Source organism: Orcinus orca, chromosome 1, assembly GCF_937001465.1.
Source record: "Orcinus orca chromosome 1, mOrcOrc1.1, whole genome shotgun sequence".
Taxonomy (NCBI): domain Eukaryota; kingdom Metazoa; phylum Chordata; class Mammalia; order Artiodactyla; family Delphinidae; genus Orcinus; species Orcinus orca.
The window spans coordinates 51701269-51720733 of NC_064559.1; the positions used below are offsets into that span (position 1 = coordinate 51701269).

At 35.0% G+C, this 19465-nt stretch overlaps 1 protein-coding gene across 7 annotated transcripts in view; it reads right to left on the reverse strand.

Moving 5' to 3' along the window:
* The window catches only part of AXDND1 (axonemal dynein light chain domain containing 1), a 77851-nt gene that overhangs the window by 23041 nt on the left and 35345 nt on the right, over positions 1–19465 (reverse strand). For 5 of the 7 annotated variants that reach the window (XM_049700907.1, XM_049700906.1, XM_033428172.2 and 2 more), the window contains 5 exons: positions 19041–19275; positions 17842–18043; positions 16944–17037; positions 11406–11605; positions 10455–10551 (listed from right to left, as the gene is read on the reverse strand). In XM_049700907.1, the coding sequence (XP_049556864.1) occupies positions 10455–10551; positions 11406–11605; positions 16944–17037; positions 17842–18043; positions 19041–19275 (828 nt within the window). The remainder of the gene's footprint in view (positions 1–10454; positions 10552–11405; positions 11606–16943; positions 17038–17841; positions 18044–19040; positions 19276–19465) is intronic. The other 2 variants (XM_033428174.2, XM_033428175.2) reach the window with 2 other exon arrangements.

Genomic DNA, 19465 nt, shown 5'->3' on the forward strand with positions numbered 1-19465 from the left:
ACCTATAAGAACATATTTTCGCAGAGTAAAATATTCTTACTCCTCTTACATGTACCCTAGTCATTCATAGTGTTTTATTATTTTAATGTTTTACAGAATGGAATTGCTATTTTAAAATTTGGATTCAGCATCTATAGTTATGAGTTTATTTCTCTTTTTTCTCTTTTATTTCTCTGGGGCTAAAAAAACTTTGCCAGCTATATGAAATAAACTGGGAAATCTTTCAGTCATTACCTATATTCTTAAACTGTTTATATAGCATGGGAACTACCTGCTCCTTGAAAGTCTGAACTCACTTATCTATGGAGTCCAGGCAAAATTTTGAGGTATTTTGTCTGTTTTTTACAAAGGCATCAATTTCTTCTCTGAAAATTGGCCAGTTTTTTCCTTCAAAGTTAATGTTACTTTATATTTTCCTAGAAAAGTCTCCATCTCCTAGATACTTTAAAATTTATTAGTAAGATATTCTACTTAACAATTTATTAAAATCCACTTTTTAAAAATGGTGAGATTGGGCTTCCCTGGTGGCGCAGTGGTTGAGAGTCTGCCTGCCAATGCAGGGGACACGGGTTCGTGTCCCGGTCTGGGAAGATCCCACATGCCGTGGAGCAGCTGGGCCCGTGGGCCATGGCCGCAGAGCCTGCGCGTCCGGAGCCTGTGCTCCGCAACGGGAGAGGCCACAACAATGAGAGGCCTGCGTACCACAAAAAAAAAAAAAAAAAAAAGGTGAGATCTATCACATATACAGAAGAACATAAAATACATATGTAGAATTTAATGATAACAGTCATTTAAATATCGTACAGGGCAAAGAACAGAAAATTGCCTGCATTCTACATACCACTCCAGATACACCACAATATATTTATCCATTCCACTGTTTATGGGCAGGTCTCAAAATCATAAGCTCAGCTATATTTTATGAAACTAAAAAAGAAGAGCAAAATTAAACACAAAGTAAGTAGAAAAAAAGGAAATAATAATGAGCAGAGTGGAAATTAAGGAAACAGAAAACTAGAGAAAAATTAGTGAAACAAAAAGCTGGGCTGTTGGGCTTCTCTGGTGGTGCAGTGGTTAAGAATCCACCTGCCAATGCAGGTGACACCGGTTTGAGCCCTGGTCCGGGAAGATCCCACATGCCGCGGAGCAACTAAGCCCATGCGCCACAACTACTAAGCCTGCGCTCTAGAGTCTGCGAGCCACAACTACTGAGCCCGCATGCCACAACTACTGAAGCCCGTGCACCTACAGCCTGTGCTCCACAACAAGAGAAGCCACCACAATGAGAAGCCCGCGCACCACAACGAAGAGCAGCCCCTGCTCACTGCAACTAGAGAAAGCCCACGTGCAGCAACAAAGACCCAACGAAGCCAGAAAAAAAAAAAGCTGGGTTGTTGAAATCAAGAAAATTGATAAATCTTTTTATAGACTGATGAGGACAAAAATATAAAACACACAAGTATTCAATAACAGGAACAAAAGAGTGGATATCCTATAATTATTAAAAGGATAATGGGAGAATATTGTGAGCAACTCTATGTCAATAAATTAGACAGATGAAATTACAAATTCCTTACAAGACCATAGTTAATGAGGTCACTCAAGAAGGGATAATAGAACTACAATCCTGCAGCCTGTGGAACAAAAACCACATTCACAGAAAGATAGACAAGATGAAAAGGCAGAGGGCAATGTACCAGATGAAGGAACAAGATAAAACCCCAGAAAAATAACTAAATGAAATGGAGAAAGGCAATCTTCCAGAAAAAGAATTCAGAATAATGATAGTGAAAATGATCCAGGCCCTCGGAAAAAGAATGGAGGCAAAGATCGAGGAGATGCAAGAAATGTTTAACAAAGATCTAGAAGAATTAAAGAACAAACAAACAGAGATGAACAATACAATAACTGAAATGAAAAATACACTAGAAGGAATCATTAGCAGAATAACTGAGGCAGAAAAACAGATAAGTGATCTGGAAGACAGAATGGTGGAATTCACTGCTGTGGAACAGAATAAAGAAAAAAGAATGAAAAGAAATGAAGACAGCCTAAGAGACCTCTGGGACAACATTAAATGCAACAACATTCACATTATAGGGGTCCCAGAAGGAGAAGAGAGAAAGAAAGGACCTGAGAAAATATTTGAAGAGATTATAGTCAAAAACGTCCCTAACATGGGAAAGGAAATAGCCACCCAAGTCCAGGAAGTGCAGAGAGTCCCATACAGGATAAACCCAAGGAGAAACACACCGAGACACATAGAAATCAAATTGGCAAAAATTTAAGACAAAGAAAAATTATTGAAAGCAGCAATGGAAAAATGACAAATAGCATACAAGGGAACACCCATAAGGTTAACAGCTGATTTCTCAGCAGAAACTCTACAAATCAGAAGGGAGTGATGAAAGGGAAGAACCTACAACCAAGATTACTCTACCTGGCAAGGATCTCATTCAGATTCAATGGAGAAATCAAAAGCCTTACAGACAAGCAAAAGCTAAGAGAATTCAGCACCACCAAACCACCTCTACAACAAATGCTAAAGGAACTTCTCTAAGTGGGAAAACAAGAGAAGAAAAGGACCTACAAAAACAAATCCAAAACAATTAAGAAAATGGTCACAGGAACATACATATCGATAATTACCTTAAACGTGAATGGATTAAATGCTCCAACCAAAAGACACAGGCTTGCTGAATGGATACAAAAATAAGACCCATATATATGCTGTCTACAAGAGACCCACTTCAGACCTAGGGACACATACAGACTGAAAGTGAGGGGATGGAAAAAGATGTTCCATGCAAATGCAAATCAAAAGAAAGCTGCAGTAGCAATACTCATATCAGATAAAATAGACTTTACATATGGCAACTGCTAACAGCTATAGAAGAGGAAATTGACAGCAACACAATAATAGTGGGGGACTTTAACACCTCACTTACAACAATGGACAGATCATCCAAAATGAAAATTAATAAAGAAACACAAGCTTTAAATGACACAATAGGGACTTCCCTGGTGGCGCAGTGGTCAAGAATCTGCCTGCCAATGCAGGGGACACGGGTTCTGGGAACCCTGGTCTGGGAAGATCCCACATGCCACAGAGCAACTAAGCCCATGTGCCACAACTACTGAGCCTGCACTCTAGAGCCTGCAAGCCACAACTACTAAGCCCGCGTGCCACAACTACTGAAGCCCGCATGCCGAAATTTAAGTACATTTAATTTCAGTAAATTTAAGAAAATTGAAATCATATCAAGCATCTTTTCTGACCAAAACACTAGAGATTAGAAATCAATTACAGGGAAAAAAACATAAAAAACACAAACACATGGAGGCTAAACAATACATTACTAAATAACAAAGAGATCACACAAGAAATCAGAGGAAATCAAAAAACACCTAGAGACAAATGACAATGAAAACACGATGATCCAAAACCTATGGGATGCAGCAAAAGCAGTTCTAAGAGGGAAGTTTATAGCTATACAAACCTACCTCAAGAAACAAGACAAATCTCAAATAAACAATCTAACGTTACACCTAAAGGAACTAGAGAAAGAAGAACAAACAAAACCCAAAGTTAGCAGTAGGAAAGAAATCATAAAGATCACAGCAGAAATAAATGAAATAGAAACAATAGCAAAGATCAATAAAACTAAAAGCTGGTTCTTTCAGAAGATAAACAAAATTGATAAACCATTAGCCAGACTCATCAAGAAAAAGAGGGAGAGGACTCAAATCAATAAAATTAGAAATGAAAAAGGAGAAGTTAAAAGAGACACAGCAGAAATATAAAGCATCCTAACAGAATACTACAAGCAACCTTATGCCAATAAAATGGACAACCTGGAAGAAATGGACATTCTTAGAAAGGCATAACCTTCCAAGACTGAACTAGGAAGAAATAGAAAATATAAACAGACCAATCAGAAGCACTGAAATTGAAACTGTGATTAAAAATCTTCCAACAAACAAAAGTCCAGAACCAGACAGCTTCACAGGTGAATTCTATCAAACCTTTAGAGAAGAGCTAACACTCATCCTTCTCAAACTCTTCCAAAATATTGCAGAGGAAGGAAAACTCCCAAACTCATTCTATGAGGCCACCATCACCCTGATACCAAAACCAGAGAAAGATACTACAAAAAAAGAAAATTACAGACCAATATCACTGATGAATATAGATGCAAAAATCCTCAACAAAATACTAGCAAACAGAATCCAACAACACATTAAAATGATCATACACCATGATCAAGTGGGGTTTATCCCCTAGATGCAAAGTTTCTTCAATATATGCAAATCAATCAACGTGATACACCATATTAACAAATTGAACAATAAAAACCATATGATCATCTCAATAGATGCAGAAAAAGCTTTTGACAAATTTCAACACCCATTTATGATAAAAACTCTCCAGAAAGTGGGCAGAGAGAGAACCTACTTCAACATAATAAAGGCCATACATGACAAACCCACAGCAAACATCATTCTCAATGGTGAAAAACTGAAAGCTCTTCCTCTAACAAGACAAGGATGTCCACTCTCACCACTATTATTCAACATAGTTTTGGAAGTCCTAGCCATGGCAATCAGAGAAGAAAAAGAAATAAAAGGAATACAAATTAGAAAAGAAGAAGTAAAGCTGTCACTGTTTGCAGATGACATGATACTATACATAGAGAATCCTAAAGATGCCACCAGAAAACTACTAGACCTAATCAATGAATTTGGTAAAGTTGTAGGATACAAAATTAATGCACAGAAATCTCTTGCATTCCTATACACTAATGATGAAAAATCTGAAAGAGAAATTAAGGAAACACTCCCATTTACCATTGCAACAAAAAGAATAAAATACCTAGGAATAAACCTACCTAGGGAGACAAAAGACCTGTATGCAGAAAACTATAAGACACTGATGAAAGAAATTAAAGATGATACCAACAAATGGAGAGATATAACACGTTCTTGGATTGGAAGGATCCATATTGTGAAAATGACTATACTACCCAAAGCAATCGACAGATTCAATGCAATTCCTATCAAATTACCACTGGCATTTTTCACAGAACTAGAACAAAAAATCTTAAAATTTGTATGGAGATACAAAAGACCCAGAATAGCCGAAGCAGTCTTGAGAAAGAGAAACAGAGCTGGAGGAGTCAGGCTCCCAGAGTTCAGACTACACTACAAAGCTACAGTAATCAAGACACTATGGTAGTGGCACAAAAACAGAAATATAGATCAATAGAACAGGATAGAAAGCCCAGAGATAAACCCATGCACCTATGGTCAACTAATCTATGACAAAGGAGGCAAGGATATACAATGGAGAAAAGACAGTCTCTTCAATAAGTGGTGCTGGGAAAACTGGACAACCACATGTAAAAGAATGAAATTAGAACACTCCCTAACACCATAACAAAAATAAACTCAAAATGGATTAGAGACCTAAATGTAAGACCAGGCACTATAAAACTCTTAGAGGAAAACATAGGAAGAACACTCTTTGATGTAAATCACAGCAAGATCCTTTTTGATCCACCCCCTACAGAAATGGAAATAAAAACAAAAATAAACAAATGGGACCTAATGAAACTTAAAAGCTTTTGCACAGCAAAGGAACCCATAAACAAGATGAAAAGACAATCCTCAGAATGGGAGAAAACATTTGCAAATGAATCATTGGACAAAGGATTAATCTCCAAAATATATAAACAGCTCATGCAGCTCAATATCAAAAAAACAAACAACCGGGCTTCCCTGGTGGCGCAGTGGTTGAGAGTCCGCCTGCCGATGCAGGGGACATGGGTTCGTGCCCCAGTCCAGGAAGATCCCACATGCCGCGGAGCAGCTGGGCCCATGAGCCATGGCCGTTGAGCCTGCGTGTCCGGAGCCTGTGCTCCGCAACCGGAGAGGCCACAACAGTGAGAGGCCCACATACCACAAAAAAACAAACAAACAAACAAACAAAAAACAACCCAATCCAAAAATGGGCAGAAGACCTAAATAGACATTTCTCCAAAGAAGACATACAGATGGCCAAGAAGCACATGAAAAGCTGCTCAACATCACTAATTATTAGAGAAATGCAAATCAAAACTACAATGAGGTATCACCTCACACCAGTTAGAATGGGCATCATCAGAAAATCTACAAACAACAAATGCTGGAGAGGCTGTGGAGAAAAGGGAACCCTCTTGCACTGTTGGTGGGAATGTAAATTGATACAGCCACTATGGAGAACAGTATGGAGGTTCCTTAAAGAACTAAAAATAGAATTACCATATGACCTAGCAATCCCACTACTGGGCATGTACCCAGAGAGAACCATAATTCAAAAAGACACATGCACCCCAATGTTCACTGCAGCAACCTAAATGCCCATCAACAGACGAATGGATAAAGAAGTTGTGGTACATACATACAATGGAATATTACTCAGTCATAATAAGTAACGAACTTGGGTCATTTGTAGACACGTGGATGCATCCAGAGACTGTCATACAGAGTGAAGTAAGTCAGAAAGAGAAAAACAAATATCGTATATTAACGCATATATGTGGAACCTAGAAAATGGTACAGATGAACCTGTTTGCAGAGCAGAAATTGAGACACAGAAGTAGACAAAAAAATGTATGGACACCAAGGGGGGAAAGAGGTGGGGGGTGGGGGTTGTGGTGTGATGAATTGGGAGATTGGGATTGACATGTATACACTGATGTGTATAAAATGGAGGACTAATAAGAAAAAATAAATAAAAAATAAACCTTAAAAAAAAGAGGAGATAATAGCCTTATATCTAATAAAGAAATTTCCTTAACTCCATTAGAGAAACTGGATAGCCTTATACCTGAATAGCTCTATCTTTGTAATTTAAAAGAAACTTAAATGGCTTCACTGGTGAATTCTACCAAACATTTAAGGAAGAAATAATATATAATTCTAAACAAATTGCTCTATAAAATAGATGAGTAAAAAACACTTCCCAACTCATTCTAAGAGGATAACATTACCCTAATACCAAAACCAAACACTGATATTCAAAAACAAAACAAAACTACATAATCAATATCCTTCATGAAAATCAATGTAAAAATTCTACAAAGAACTTCAACCAACTGAATTTAGTAATATATAAAAAGATAGTACATCATGATCAGGTGGGGTTTATCCCCAGAATGCAAGGTTGGTTTAACATTTAATTCAAAAATCAGTCAATGTAAGTGGTCATATTAAAAGATTAGAAAAGACAGCTTATTGAACATCTCAGTAGATGCAGGAAAAGGATTTGATAAAATCCAACATTCATTCCTGACTTTAAAAAGTTTTTCAGCAAACATGGAATAAAAATAAAACTTCCTTAATATGATAAAGGGCATCTATGAAAAGCCTATCCCGCCCATTATACTTAAAGATGACAGAATAAATACTTTTCCCCTAAGACGTAACAAGGCAAGGATATCTGTTCTCATCACTTTTACTCAATCTGGTACTGGAGAGTCTAGTTAATACAATGAGGTAAGAAAAAGAAATTAAAGGCATATAGATTAAAAAGGAAGAAATAAAACTGTCCCTATCTGCAGATAACATAATTATGTACACAGAAAATTCTAAGGAATCTGAAAAAAAAAACTTCTTAGCAGGAATAAGTGAGTTCAGTAAGGTCACAAGATATGAAAAAATATATTTTAAAAGTCAGTGATTCAATGTTCCTTGCACCACTATTTACAATAGCCAAGACATGGAAGTAACCTAAATGTTCATCGACACAGGAATGGATAAAGAAGATGTGGTACATATGTACAGTGGAGTATTACTTGGCCATAAAAAAGAACAAAATAATTTGCAGGAACATGGATGGACCTAGTATCATACTAAGTGAAGTAAGTCAGACAGAGAAAGACAAACATCATATGATATCACTCATATGTGGAATCTGATTTCTAAAAAATGATACAAATGAACTTATTTACAAAACAGAAACAGTCTTACAGATATTGAAAACAAACTTACAGTTACCAAAGGGGAAATTTGGGGGGAAGGATAAATCAGGAGCTTGGGATGAACATACGCAAACTACTTTATACCAGATAGATAACCAACAAGGACATGCTATATAGCACTGAGAACTCTACTCAATATGCTGTGATAACCTATAAGAAAAAAGAATCTAAAAAAGAATGAATACATGTATATGTATAACTGAATCACTTTGCTGTACACCTGAAACTAACACAACATTGTAAATCAACTATACTCCAATAAAATTTAAATGTTTTAAAAATCAATGATAGTTCTGTGTTAGCAAAGAATAATCAGAAATTGATATTACAGCAGAATATAATTTGTAACAGTACCAAAATATGAAATACATAGGGACAAATCTTACAAAAGATATATAAGACCTGTACACTGAAACTACAAAATTTTGTTGAAAGAAATAAAGAAGGACTTAAGTAAATGAAGAAATATACCATGTTCGCAGACTCAAAGACTCAATACTGTTAAGATGTCAATTCTCCACAAACTGATCAATAGATAAAATGTAATCATAATAAAAATCCCAATAGGCTTTTTTTGAAAAATTGATAAGCTATTTTAAAAACTTTAAATATGGAAAGCAAAGGACCTAGAATAGCCTGGTCAAACTTGAAAAAGAACAAATTTGGAGGATTTACATTACCTAATCTCAAAACTTATTTTAAAACTACAGTAATCAAGACAGTTTGATAATGGTGACAATGTTGACACAAAGATCAACAGAACATAACAGAATGTCCAGAATAATATGCACATGTATACGGTCAATAGATTTTCAACAAAGATGAAAAGACATCTTAATAGAGAAAGGATAGTCTTTTCAACAAACGGTCCTAAAACAATTGGATATCCAAATGCCAAAAACTGAACTTCAACCCATACCTGTCACCAGATAAGAAAAAAAATGGGTCACTCAAAATGGGTCACAGATCTGAATATACAAAACCTAAAACTGTAATATTTCTAGGAGAAAATCTTCATGGTGTTACTATACAAAATTTTTCTTATCTACAACATCAAAAGCAAGACCCATAAAAGAAAAAAAATGATAGATTGAACTTCATCAGAGTTAAGAAGTTCCCCTCTTTGAAAGATGTTAAGAGAAGAAAAGGCAAGTCACAGACTGAGAGAAAATATTTCTAAATCACATATCTGATAAAGGACTTGTATCAAGAATATATAAAGAACTCTCAAATTCAATAATAAGAAAACAAGCAAACCAATAATAAATGGCCAAAGATTTGAGCAGACATTTCACCTTTTTTCCATAAATAGTTTGTTAATTTTATTTCACTTGTAATGGTTTAAATATCTCAATTATCCACTACCCAAATTATAAAACAATTGCATTTCTTTTTCTAGCATTTTTCCAGTTTTATTGCGATATTATTGATGTATAACATTGCATAAGTTTAAGATGTACAACATAATGATTTGATATATGTACGTATTGCAAAATGATTACCACAACAAATTCAATTGTTGTGGTAACATCCATTACCTCACATAGTTACATCCATTACCTCACACAGTTATAATCTTTTTTCTTGTGATGAGAACTTTTAAGATCTACCCTCTTAGCAAATTTCAAATATAACTTTCACCACAGGAGATGTAATGACAAATAAGCCCATGAAAAGATGTTTAACATCATTGATCATGAAGAAAATGCAAATTAAAACCACAATGGCATATCGCTACCCACTTATTGGAATGTCTAAAATTGAAATCACTGACCATTATCAAGTGTTGGTGAGGATGTGAAGCAACTGGAACTCTCATACACTCCTGGCAGGAATGTAAAATGGTTTAACCACTTTGGAAGACAGTTTGAGTTTCTTAAGAAGCTAAAAATACATGCCATATGACTTAGCCATTCCATTTCTAGATACTTATTTAAGACAAATGAAAGCAATACACATGTACAAGGATAAGCGTTGAAGTTTTGCTTGTAATAATTAAAAAATTGAAACAATTCAAACGTTCATCAATAGAGAATGGTAGATAAATAAACTGTGTATATCCGTAGAATGAAATACTACTCAGCACTAAAAAGCATGAACTTTTGATAAAAGCAACAATATGTGTGAATCTCAAAATAATTATGCTTAGTCAAAGAAGTCAGACAAAGTTTACATTCCATATGATTCCATTTATAAAATGAAAACTAATCTTTGGTGTTAGAAAGTGGATCAGACATTGCCTCAGGACAGGACGAGGCTGCAAGGAGAGATTAAAAAGGGGTACAAGGAAACTTTGAGTTTGTTGGATATGTACTTTTTTTAATCATAGTGATTATTTTACAGGTGTACGTGCAGTTTGTTGTAAATCAATTAAACCTAAAAAGTCTACTTAAAACAAACAAAACAAAAGTAAGGGGAATACAGAGTTATTACCTTCATCTTATCCAGTTCATTAAGTTCCTTAGTAGGATTTTTTCCTAAGTGATCTGCTTTACTCAGAGCCATAGCTGTTACCATCTCTTTGCAACAACTGGAAAAAAAAAAAAAAGAGCACACATACATTTTATTGTTGGTTCCTCTCCTAAGTCCAGATACAGTGGAAGTTTACCATAATAATTAAGCTACTGACTGACCAGAGAATAATTTTGTTTCTTGCTTGGTTTCTCACTCTTGTCCTCTTCCTCCCCTCCCTTCCTGTCACTCTTGACCACTGGTAACACTGAATGGAAATGAAGGGGAAACTGGCTAGATTGTAAAAGCTACTTCCCAAATTTGAAGTAATCATAGTGACAGTATGCTTCCTAGTTAATGAATTACAATTTTTATAGACATCTTCTTGATTTGACAGGAATCTTCTAGCTTTTCAGATATAAGACTTTTTTCAGTTTTTGTTTTTTTAAGAGATGTTTTGGTTGGTGTTTAGTGAAATATGTGAAAGTATACCTTTAACTTTGCATGGAATTACACACGCAAGTTATACCTACTCCCCCACCGTAGGTGCAAAAACGCAAGATGCAACTTATTTATGCAAGTAAGTGATTTGTTTTGTTTTGTTTACTAATTCTCACTCCCACATACATATACACTTCCCATCCTGCCCATGCTAACATTGTTTTCAAAGGAATTCTAAAGCCATTAAGAAAACACCAAAATCTCATATTCCAACATGGCAGTGTTGAAGCTAGTTTAAAAACCGAACTAGCATTTCTTTCAAGGTTTTAAAACAATCTTTTATTGCTGCTACTTAACTAACCTTCTTTCCTCTGCTTTTTTTTCCCTTAATTTTTATTATAGTTGATTTACAATGTTGCTTTAGTTTCTCCTCCGTTTTATGTCACATTTAATCTTCAAAAGGAAAGTAATAAAATAACCAGATAGTTTCACCTGCTCAAATAGATGGAATATCGGGACAACATTTTTGCCAGGGCAATCGCATCTAGCTCCAACTTGGCAATTCCTAGGTCACGTTTTTCAGCGCTTTCCTCCTCCAACTTTATGAGAGTATCTGGATCAGGAAAGTCAGGTACCATTAAAATCAGAAAATTTACCATCCATTGAACCATGGGTATATGCAATTCATCCATCTGTTTAAAAAAATGATTATAATACAAATGACCCATTTAAAATAAATCGAACAGTAAAAACCATATAAAAACAGAACTGATCATACCTGTGTCCAATTTTCAACAACACTATTATTCTTAATGAAATCAAATCATCACTACTCAACTACTGTAACCTTACTTTCTTTTGCTCACTATACTACATTAAACTACCCTCTTCTTTAGCTTGGTGAAGCATATTAACCAGTTAAGGCCACAGTTCCCACCAGTGTGCACCAAGGCATCCCAGGGCTTCACAGTGAGCTCTCAAGGATGCCATGGGATTTTAAATTCTTGAGGGAGATAATAATGATATGTGACACCTGTCAGACATAGCATGAATTTGACATGATTCAGTTTCAACCTTAGATACACTATATCACTTTTGATGACACCGTATCTTTGAAAGCTGGTTTTATTGGTGGTTGTGTGATTAAAAACAATTACTGTGTGAAAATCAAGGTGGGACAGGAAGTGAGGATGGCAATGTCCAATCTGATTTCAAGGTTAGAGAGGTTTTACAGTGCAAAAGTATATACATTCCAAAAAAAAAAAAAAAAAGTATATACATTCCATTAGTAAGTAATTTTGATTAAATGAGAATAAAAGGATTTTTTAAGTGGAGGCGGGGAGATGAGTGAAATAGATGAGGAAGATTAAGAAGTAAAAACTTCCAGTCATGAAATAAATAAGTCACGGGGATATAATGTGTAGCATAGAGAATATAGTCAATAATATTGTAATACTTTGTATTTTGACAAATGGTAACTGAATCTATCATGGTGATCATTTTGTAATGTATAAAAATATCAAATCACTATGTTGTACACCTGAAACTAATATTTTAAGTCAATATACCTCAATTAAAGTTTAATTAATTAATAAAAGGGTTTTTTATTTCAATGAAGTTCAACTGAGACACATTAAATTTTACAAAGTATCTTTGGGCAAACAACAATTCCAATTAGGCAGTGCCAAACCCCAAAAATGGTTAGAGGCACTCTGTAGGTAGGAGCTAGGACAGAGATTTCTACAGAGAAGACACTAAGCAAAGCAAAGCAATTATTTAATTGGCTGTAACTTCAATGTTTGCCTTATTTAGGAAAATTTAGTTATCTGGCTGTTATGAGAGTTGTTCTTGAGTTTCATTTTTTCATATTCGAGAGGATCTAGCTGACTGTTTTAGAATTAGTTTTCCTTGAGTTTCGTTTTCTTGGATTCGAGTGCATCGACTCTGGCTTTGGTTTGTTTACACAGGCTACTAAAAGCACTAAAGCCATGTCCAATGGTCTCCTTGTTTACCTATTTTAACACGTATTATAATATTTTTCCAAAAGTTATACTAATATTTAGGACATAAATATTTAGTAAGCTGTTTGAACCTCCCTATGTAATAATAAATTGGACTGTGTGGTAATTTTTTTGGCTTAGGAGTGTGAAAATACTGGGGCACCCTTAGGCACTGAGAAGAGAGAAAGTTTGGGAACCTTCGCAAATGGCTTTTGCTGAGGCTGCGTCCCAGAAATAAGATGTAAAAAACTTTATGAAATGCAAACGTCAACCATTCTCTTCAATGCCCTATGCAGTCCCTTTCTCTGGTGAGTTTCTAAGTGTTCTTCTTGGCTTAAATATAATCTACTTTGAGAAGAATTTTTAACTTTCACTGGACTTAATTTGCTCCTTATCCTATGTTGCTATAGTACTTTGTACATATCTCTATTATAATTGTTTGCATATCTGTCTCCTCATTTAGTCTGTGAGTCTTTTTAAGGCATGGACCATCATTTTATCCCTCAATACCACACAGTACTTAGCAGGGAGAAAGTCCTTAATAAATGTTTGTTAAATTAATGAATAAAAATGAAGCTTGGTAGTCTATCCTTGTACTAAAACCCAAACTTCCTGCCTCAAAAGAAAAGGCCATAAATGACCTAAAGCAATCTTTTTATAAAAATAAATTTATTTTATTTATTAATTTTTGGCTGCGTTGGGTCTTCATTGCTGTGCACGGGCTTTCTCCAGTTGCAGCGAGTGGGGGCTACTCTTCGCTACGTTGCACGGGCTTCTCATTGCGGTGGCTTCTCTTGTTGAGGAGCACGGGCTCTAGGCGTGCAAGTTTCAGTAGTTGTGACTCATGGGCTTAGCTGCTCTGTGGCATGTGGGATCTTCCCGGCCCAGGGATTGAACTCGTGTCCGCTGCATTGGCAGGTGGATTCTTAACCACTGTGCCACCAGGGAAGTCCCTAAAGTAATCTTGATTAGTGTATTTTTACACCTGAATTAACACATCAGGAAAAGGGCAACTCTTCCTGAGAAAGAGTTTAAAAAACCACTACCTTCTTTCCACAAGCCAAAGATATTTTCCCCACTAAGCCCCTGCTGCTACTCAATTACATTAATTCTTCTTAGAGAATTAATTAATTCTCTAAACTGTTCTTTCATATACCAATGGCCTGGATGATACTGTCATTGAAATAACTCTCATTTTCGCTTACAAAAAATATTAATAAATCCTTAAACCACCCCTGTGAAATAAACACAAATATGTGTTATCTTCATTTCATAGTTATATTAGAGAGATTAAATGGTAGAGTCAAGGTCATGCAACAGGTCATAGGTGAATTTAAAATTAGAATCAAAATAAACACACTTTCACTAAGATATGGAATCATTCTCTTTAATTAGATGGAGAGTGAAAATGATAATTTATAAACCAGAGATTTACTGTGATTCTGATATAAAATTCTTAAGAGAAACTTTAAGATTAAGTGTTTTTTTATAAAACGGCTTGTTTCAAATTTACTAATCTTTTCAGGGATGGCAAGTGGCAACACAGCCATCTCCTAGCTGATATAAAAAAAAAAATCACACTTAATTTTTCCCTTCAAAATACAATTGATGTTTAACAATGAGTAAAAGAAATTTACATTATGGAGCAGTCATTTTGAAAATGGAGAGTTGGAAGGATTTCCATCTTGGTATGATTTTGTTGCTGAAAATGATATATAGCTCACTTTTAAAAACTCTCAAATTTATATACTTGAAAATCTGGAAATATGTTTCTAATTCTTTTAAAATCTTACAAATAAAGTGTATCAACTGGTTGGGGATCTTTTGTTAGAAAAAAGAAATGCTACATTGCCTAATGTTTATAAGAACAACTGATTGACATTATGGTAGATGGAAAATTTTACTAAACAATTTGTTTTAAATCTTTACATAACTGATTGATGGAATTGAAAAATGAGCATTATTTAATAAATACAGCCAATAATAAACTTCTTCAATTTGCATTGTTCTTTTGTGAGCTATTATTTCAGCAATGACAGTCCCTAAAAACAAGTAACAAAGTAAACTGAACTTAGGAGCAGAACTTCAAATGGCTTTATCACTAAGTATTAACCTGTGATTGTAAAACAATTATGAAGCCTGTTCAATCACATCAGTTTTTTAAAAACCATTACTAAAAATTATTTTAAATATTATTCATTTCATCTCTTTTGACTATTTGTTTTTATTTTATAATGTACCAAAAAGGTTAACAGAGAAATTCTCATAAGTAATTTAGAAATAACTTGTTCAAAGATTTTTTGCTGATAGAGATACATGATAAAAAAAATATTTGAAGATCACTGTTTTAGACTGCCAAGCAGCACAGATTAGATGGAGTAAAGGTATAAAGAAAAAAACAAAACAAAACCAAAAAATCTGGAAGAAAATGGATCAGACAGGAAAATGAATGGTGGGTTAAAAAAAGATAAACTTTTCCATTTTTAAATACTTATACCAGTTAATATGGATACACACAGTTCCTCAAGGAATGTATAATCTTGCAAGTTTTCTAGGCAGCTTAACTATATTATAATGCTGTAGTGTTAAAATACAGAAGTATATAAAATATAAAAATGAGAAGTATATAAAGGTACTTTCTAAATAATTCTATATTATAAAAATTGAATTCCACAATATTAAAAATTGAGAATATGATTCCCCGGAGATAATCCCCAATGGTTAGCTGAGTATCCAATGGTAAACTTACCGAAGAAGGGGTTAATGTAGCAACACCATAAAACATCAACAATGCTGGAATGTTCTTTGTTACTTCATTCGAGAAATATTTATTGAGTTCCACTATGTGAGAGGCACTCTCCTACCCTTTTTCTTCTTAATTTTGGTTGTGTTCTAAGTCATAGAAATTTCTCCCAAGCCTGGGGATCCCCTGGATCCATACTTCCAGTCTTAACATATTTGCTCCTCAACTCTTGATGTCTCTATGTTCACAACGTGCTCATAGACTGTGATATAATGCTTCATAAGTAGTATTCCCATACAACATGCTGATCTCTGCCTTTCAAATTCCCAATTTAAGCAATATTAAAATTAATTAAATTCATTTTATCAATTTTGTAAGGTCAAATATTTGCATATTAAGTTTACTTATAATAAGAGATTCCTGTATAAATTTAGATTATAATTAAGACTAGGAAGTGGAAGTAAACGTAAAAAACTAAGACATCCTTTGGAAATTATTATTTCATGATGTGCCAGTTAAGAATTCCACAGGTTTAGTTCTTCAGAACTGCAGGACAATTCCCTATTTGTTCAAATAACTGTAGACCAATAGTATTGTAGCATCTTGTCTTTCTTCTTAGAAACATGTTTCTGTCATTCCTTCAGCCAGTCAAGGGCACCAACATAAATTCTTAAAATGATTAATGCTATTGAGGGAAAATTTTTTTGGTATACCGAGTAAAGAGTAAAGATAATAATTAGATCTCAAAAACTTTTGATCATCTGTGAAGCTTCATTCCAAAGGCAGGAACATACTGCAGTTAAAAATCCACTGAGGTTTCCCTGGTGGTGCAGTGGTTGAGAATCTGCCTGCCAATGTAGGAGACACAGGTTCGAGCCCTCGTCCGGGAAGATCCCACGTACTGCGGAGCGACTGGGCCCGTGTGCCACAACTAGTGAGCCTGCGTGCCACAACTGCTGAAGCCTGCATGCCTGGAGCCTGTGCTCCACAGCAGGAGAGGCCACGGCAGTGAGAAGCCCACACAGGGGAGAGTAGCCCCCGCTCGCCACAACTAGAGAAAGCCTGCGCATAGCAACAAAGACCCAACGCAGCCAAAAATAAATAAATAAAATGAATAAATTCATTAAAAAAATCCACTGAAAATCATTTCAGTAATTATATTATATAAGTTCCCATTTTTCCCTCCCAACCTCCTGCTTCAATTGGATAGGCATGACTTGGTTTTTCCTTGAAGAAAACTCCCAGCCAAGGCAAAAAATAATCTAACAAATTCCTACAAGTACATACTTGGCGCTGAAGTTCCATGTTACCATTGTTAACTTCATTGCCTATCTTCAAAAGCCATTGCTGAATCATGTTAAATATATGTGCTTGGAGTACCCTGAAGGAAAAAGCAAGTAAAATAAAGATAAGTGACTTACTTAAGAGTATGAAAGTAACTATTGGATAAAAGAAAGGGTTTTATTTGGCTGGGGCTAGTAAACTTCAGTGTGTACAACTGTTTGAGAGCTCAGAGAAAGGTGAATCAAATCCCTGAATTATCTTGTAGAATGGCTACTCACTGACAGCCTTCCTAACCCTCACGAGGGTTAGGTGTAATGCACTCTGGACAATGCAGACCTTACTTTCAGTGTTAGACCTCTACTGTAAAGACTTATTACACTCACTCCCTTTACATTTACTTCTAGACCACTGAGGCCACAAAATGAGAAGAATGAGTTTTAAAATCCTCTCAAGAGATCAACTTCCAACATGACAGTGGGAGGAGAAAAGGTGACCCACTCTCCAGTGAAATTAGTGAAAATTACTAAAACAAAACAAAAACCATTGAAAGCTTCTGGAAATGGTTCTAAGGACAAACAGCAACTGAAGAAACTTATATTCAAGACAATTTATGAAGATTCAGTAGGAAAGGCAAGAGTCTATGGTATTTGAACCGAAACTACTCTCGCTCTTCCCCTTTTCAGCTCAGGGAGGCAGAAACTCCACCCTAGACTGCTGTAGTTAAGAACCCAGGACTCCCTCACCCTCCAGCTCCCAGTCAGATGGCTTTCTTACTTGGAGGAAGAGGATGTCAGAGTTTTTTATCTGACCCCAAATACCCATTGCTGAGGCGAAGTACTGAGAAAATGCAGTTGAGACGTGGGGATTCCCTTCTACCCAGCAGAGAGCTATGGGAACTTACGAGCCAGAATCCACATCTATGTACTGCGGAACAGTACCAATAACGGTTAACGATGCATCCAACTGAGATTTCATTTCATTAATTTTTTCATTAAGTCCCTCCCATTCTTCAAGAAGCAGTTCAGGAAACTCCAGCAGCCTTTTCAACTTGAAAGAACAGAATTCAAGAGAACTAACCAAACTTGGAAGAATTTTAGAGATACCTGGAAAAGTGAGAAAAGCATTAACTTTTAGAAGTATTTGTAAGTCTACTATCAGTAATAAATTATGAAATACTCATGGGCAGGGGCATATCTTTTTCCATTTTCTTATTATCCTACAGCTTGCCTAGCAGAGAATCTTGCAAAGAGTAGTTCCTAAATAAATATTTAGTGAATAAAAACTATGTAATCAGTGCTTTTCTGACTGATGGACTATTTCGTTGATAACAGTTTTTACTCTGTCTTCTCTTCTCAGCTGAGAATGAAATGCATTAAACCCAGAAACCATGAACTGCAGTTTCTGTTAAAGGTATTAATTCACTGAGTTATCCTGTTAAGAAGACAATGATGAAAAACAGCTTCTTCATGATTATAAGATAGTTAATAACAGAAACTAGAACAGATATAGTTCTTGAGTCATTTTTTCGGTCATTGTTCAGGTTTACATGAAGTTTATAGTTTTGGTCTGAATAACTATCAAGTTTGGATTCTAATTTTTGACTGATTCACTGTGAGATCATGGCAAAATACCCTCTCTATACTTTTGTCTAAACTCATTTGCAAAGTAAGAAATGAAAATGCTCCCATCTCAGATATATAAAGAGAAATAATTTAAAAACAAACTTTTTCTTGTCCTTGATGAAAATATTCTCACTACCTTCATCAGTAAACTTCAGTCTTTCAGGAGTATTCAAAATGATTTGTTAATTTCACTCTCATTCATCATTTTGACTTCCTCTTTTATTTTAAATCATTTACCACCTGGTTGCATATGTCTGTGAATATACTAAAAATCATCAAATTGTATAAATAGATGAATTGTACTGTATATGACTTATATCTCAATAAAGTGATGCTCCATGCTTTATTTTCCTTGATTTTAAAAACTATATGTATTATTGTTTTTAATATTAATTGTATTGAAAATAATAATTACTATTAAAATGCTTTCTATTGTCAAGCCATCTCATTATCATTATCATTGTTTTTTTTTCCTTACCATTATCCCCATTTATTCTTATTTCAAATTCTTTGTAGAGTCTTCCTGTACTTTTCACAATTTCCTCCATGTGCTTCTGCTCTGGTGGTAACTTTCCCTCCATACTTTTATGGCGACTAAATATCCCAAGCCCAATTTCGGCCCAGCTTTCCTGTAAATGTTTAATTATCTTGAGACAATCATATTTTGACATTAGAAGATCCCCAGAAAATTTGTCTTTTTCTTCAGTCAACATCTAGAGAGTGAAAGGGGGATGAAGAAATAAGCACATTATTCACTGATTTCATCAAAGTCTACTCAGGTGACTCCTAAATATTTTGGAATTACATATCTTATTATTATTTGTCATACCATTTCTTCATATGACATATATTTTATTTTCAAAGTTAAATTTAATCAATTTTGATACTCTGTAAGATAACCCA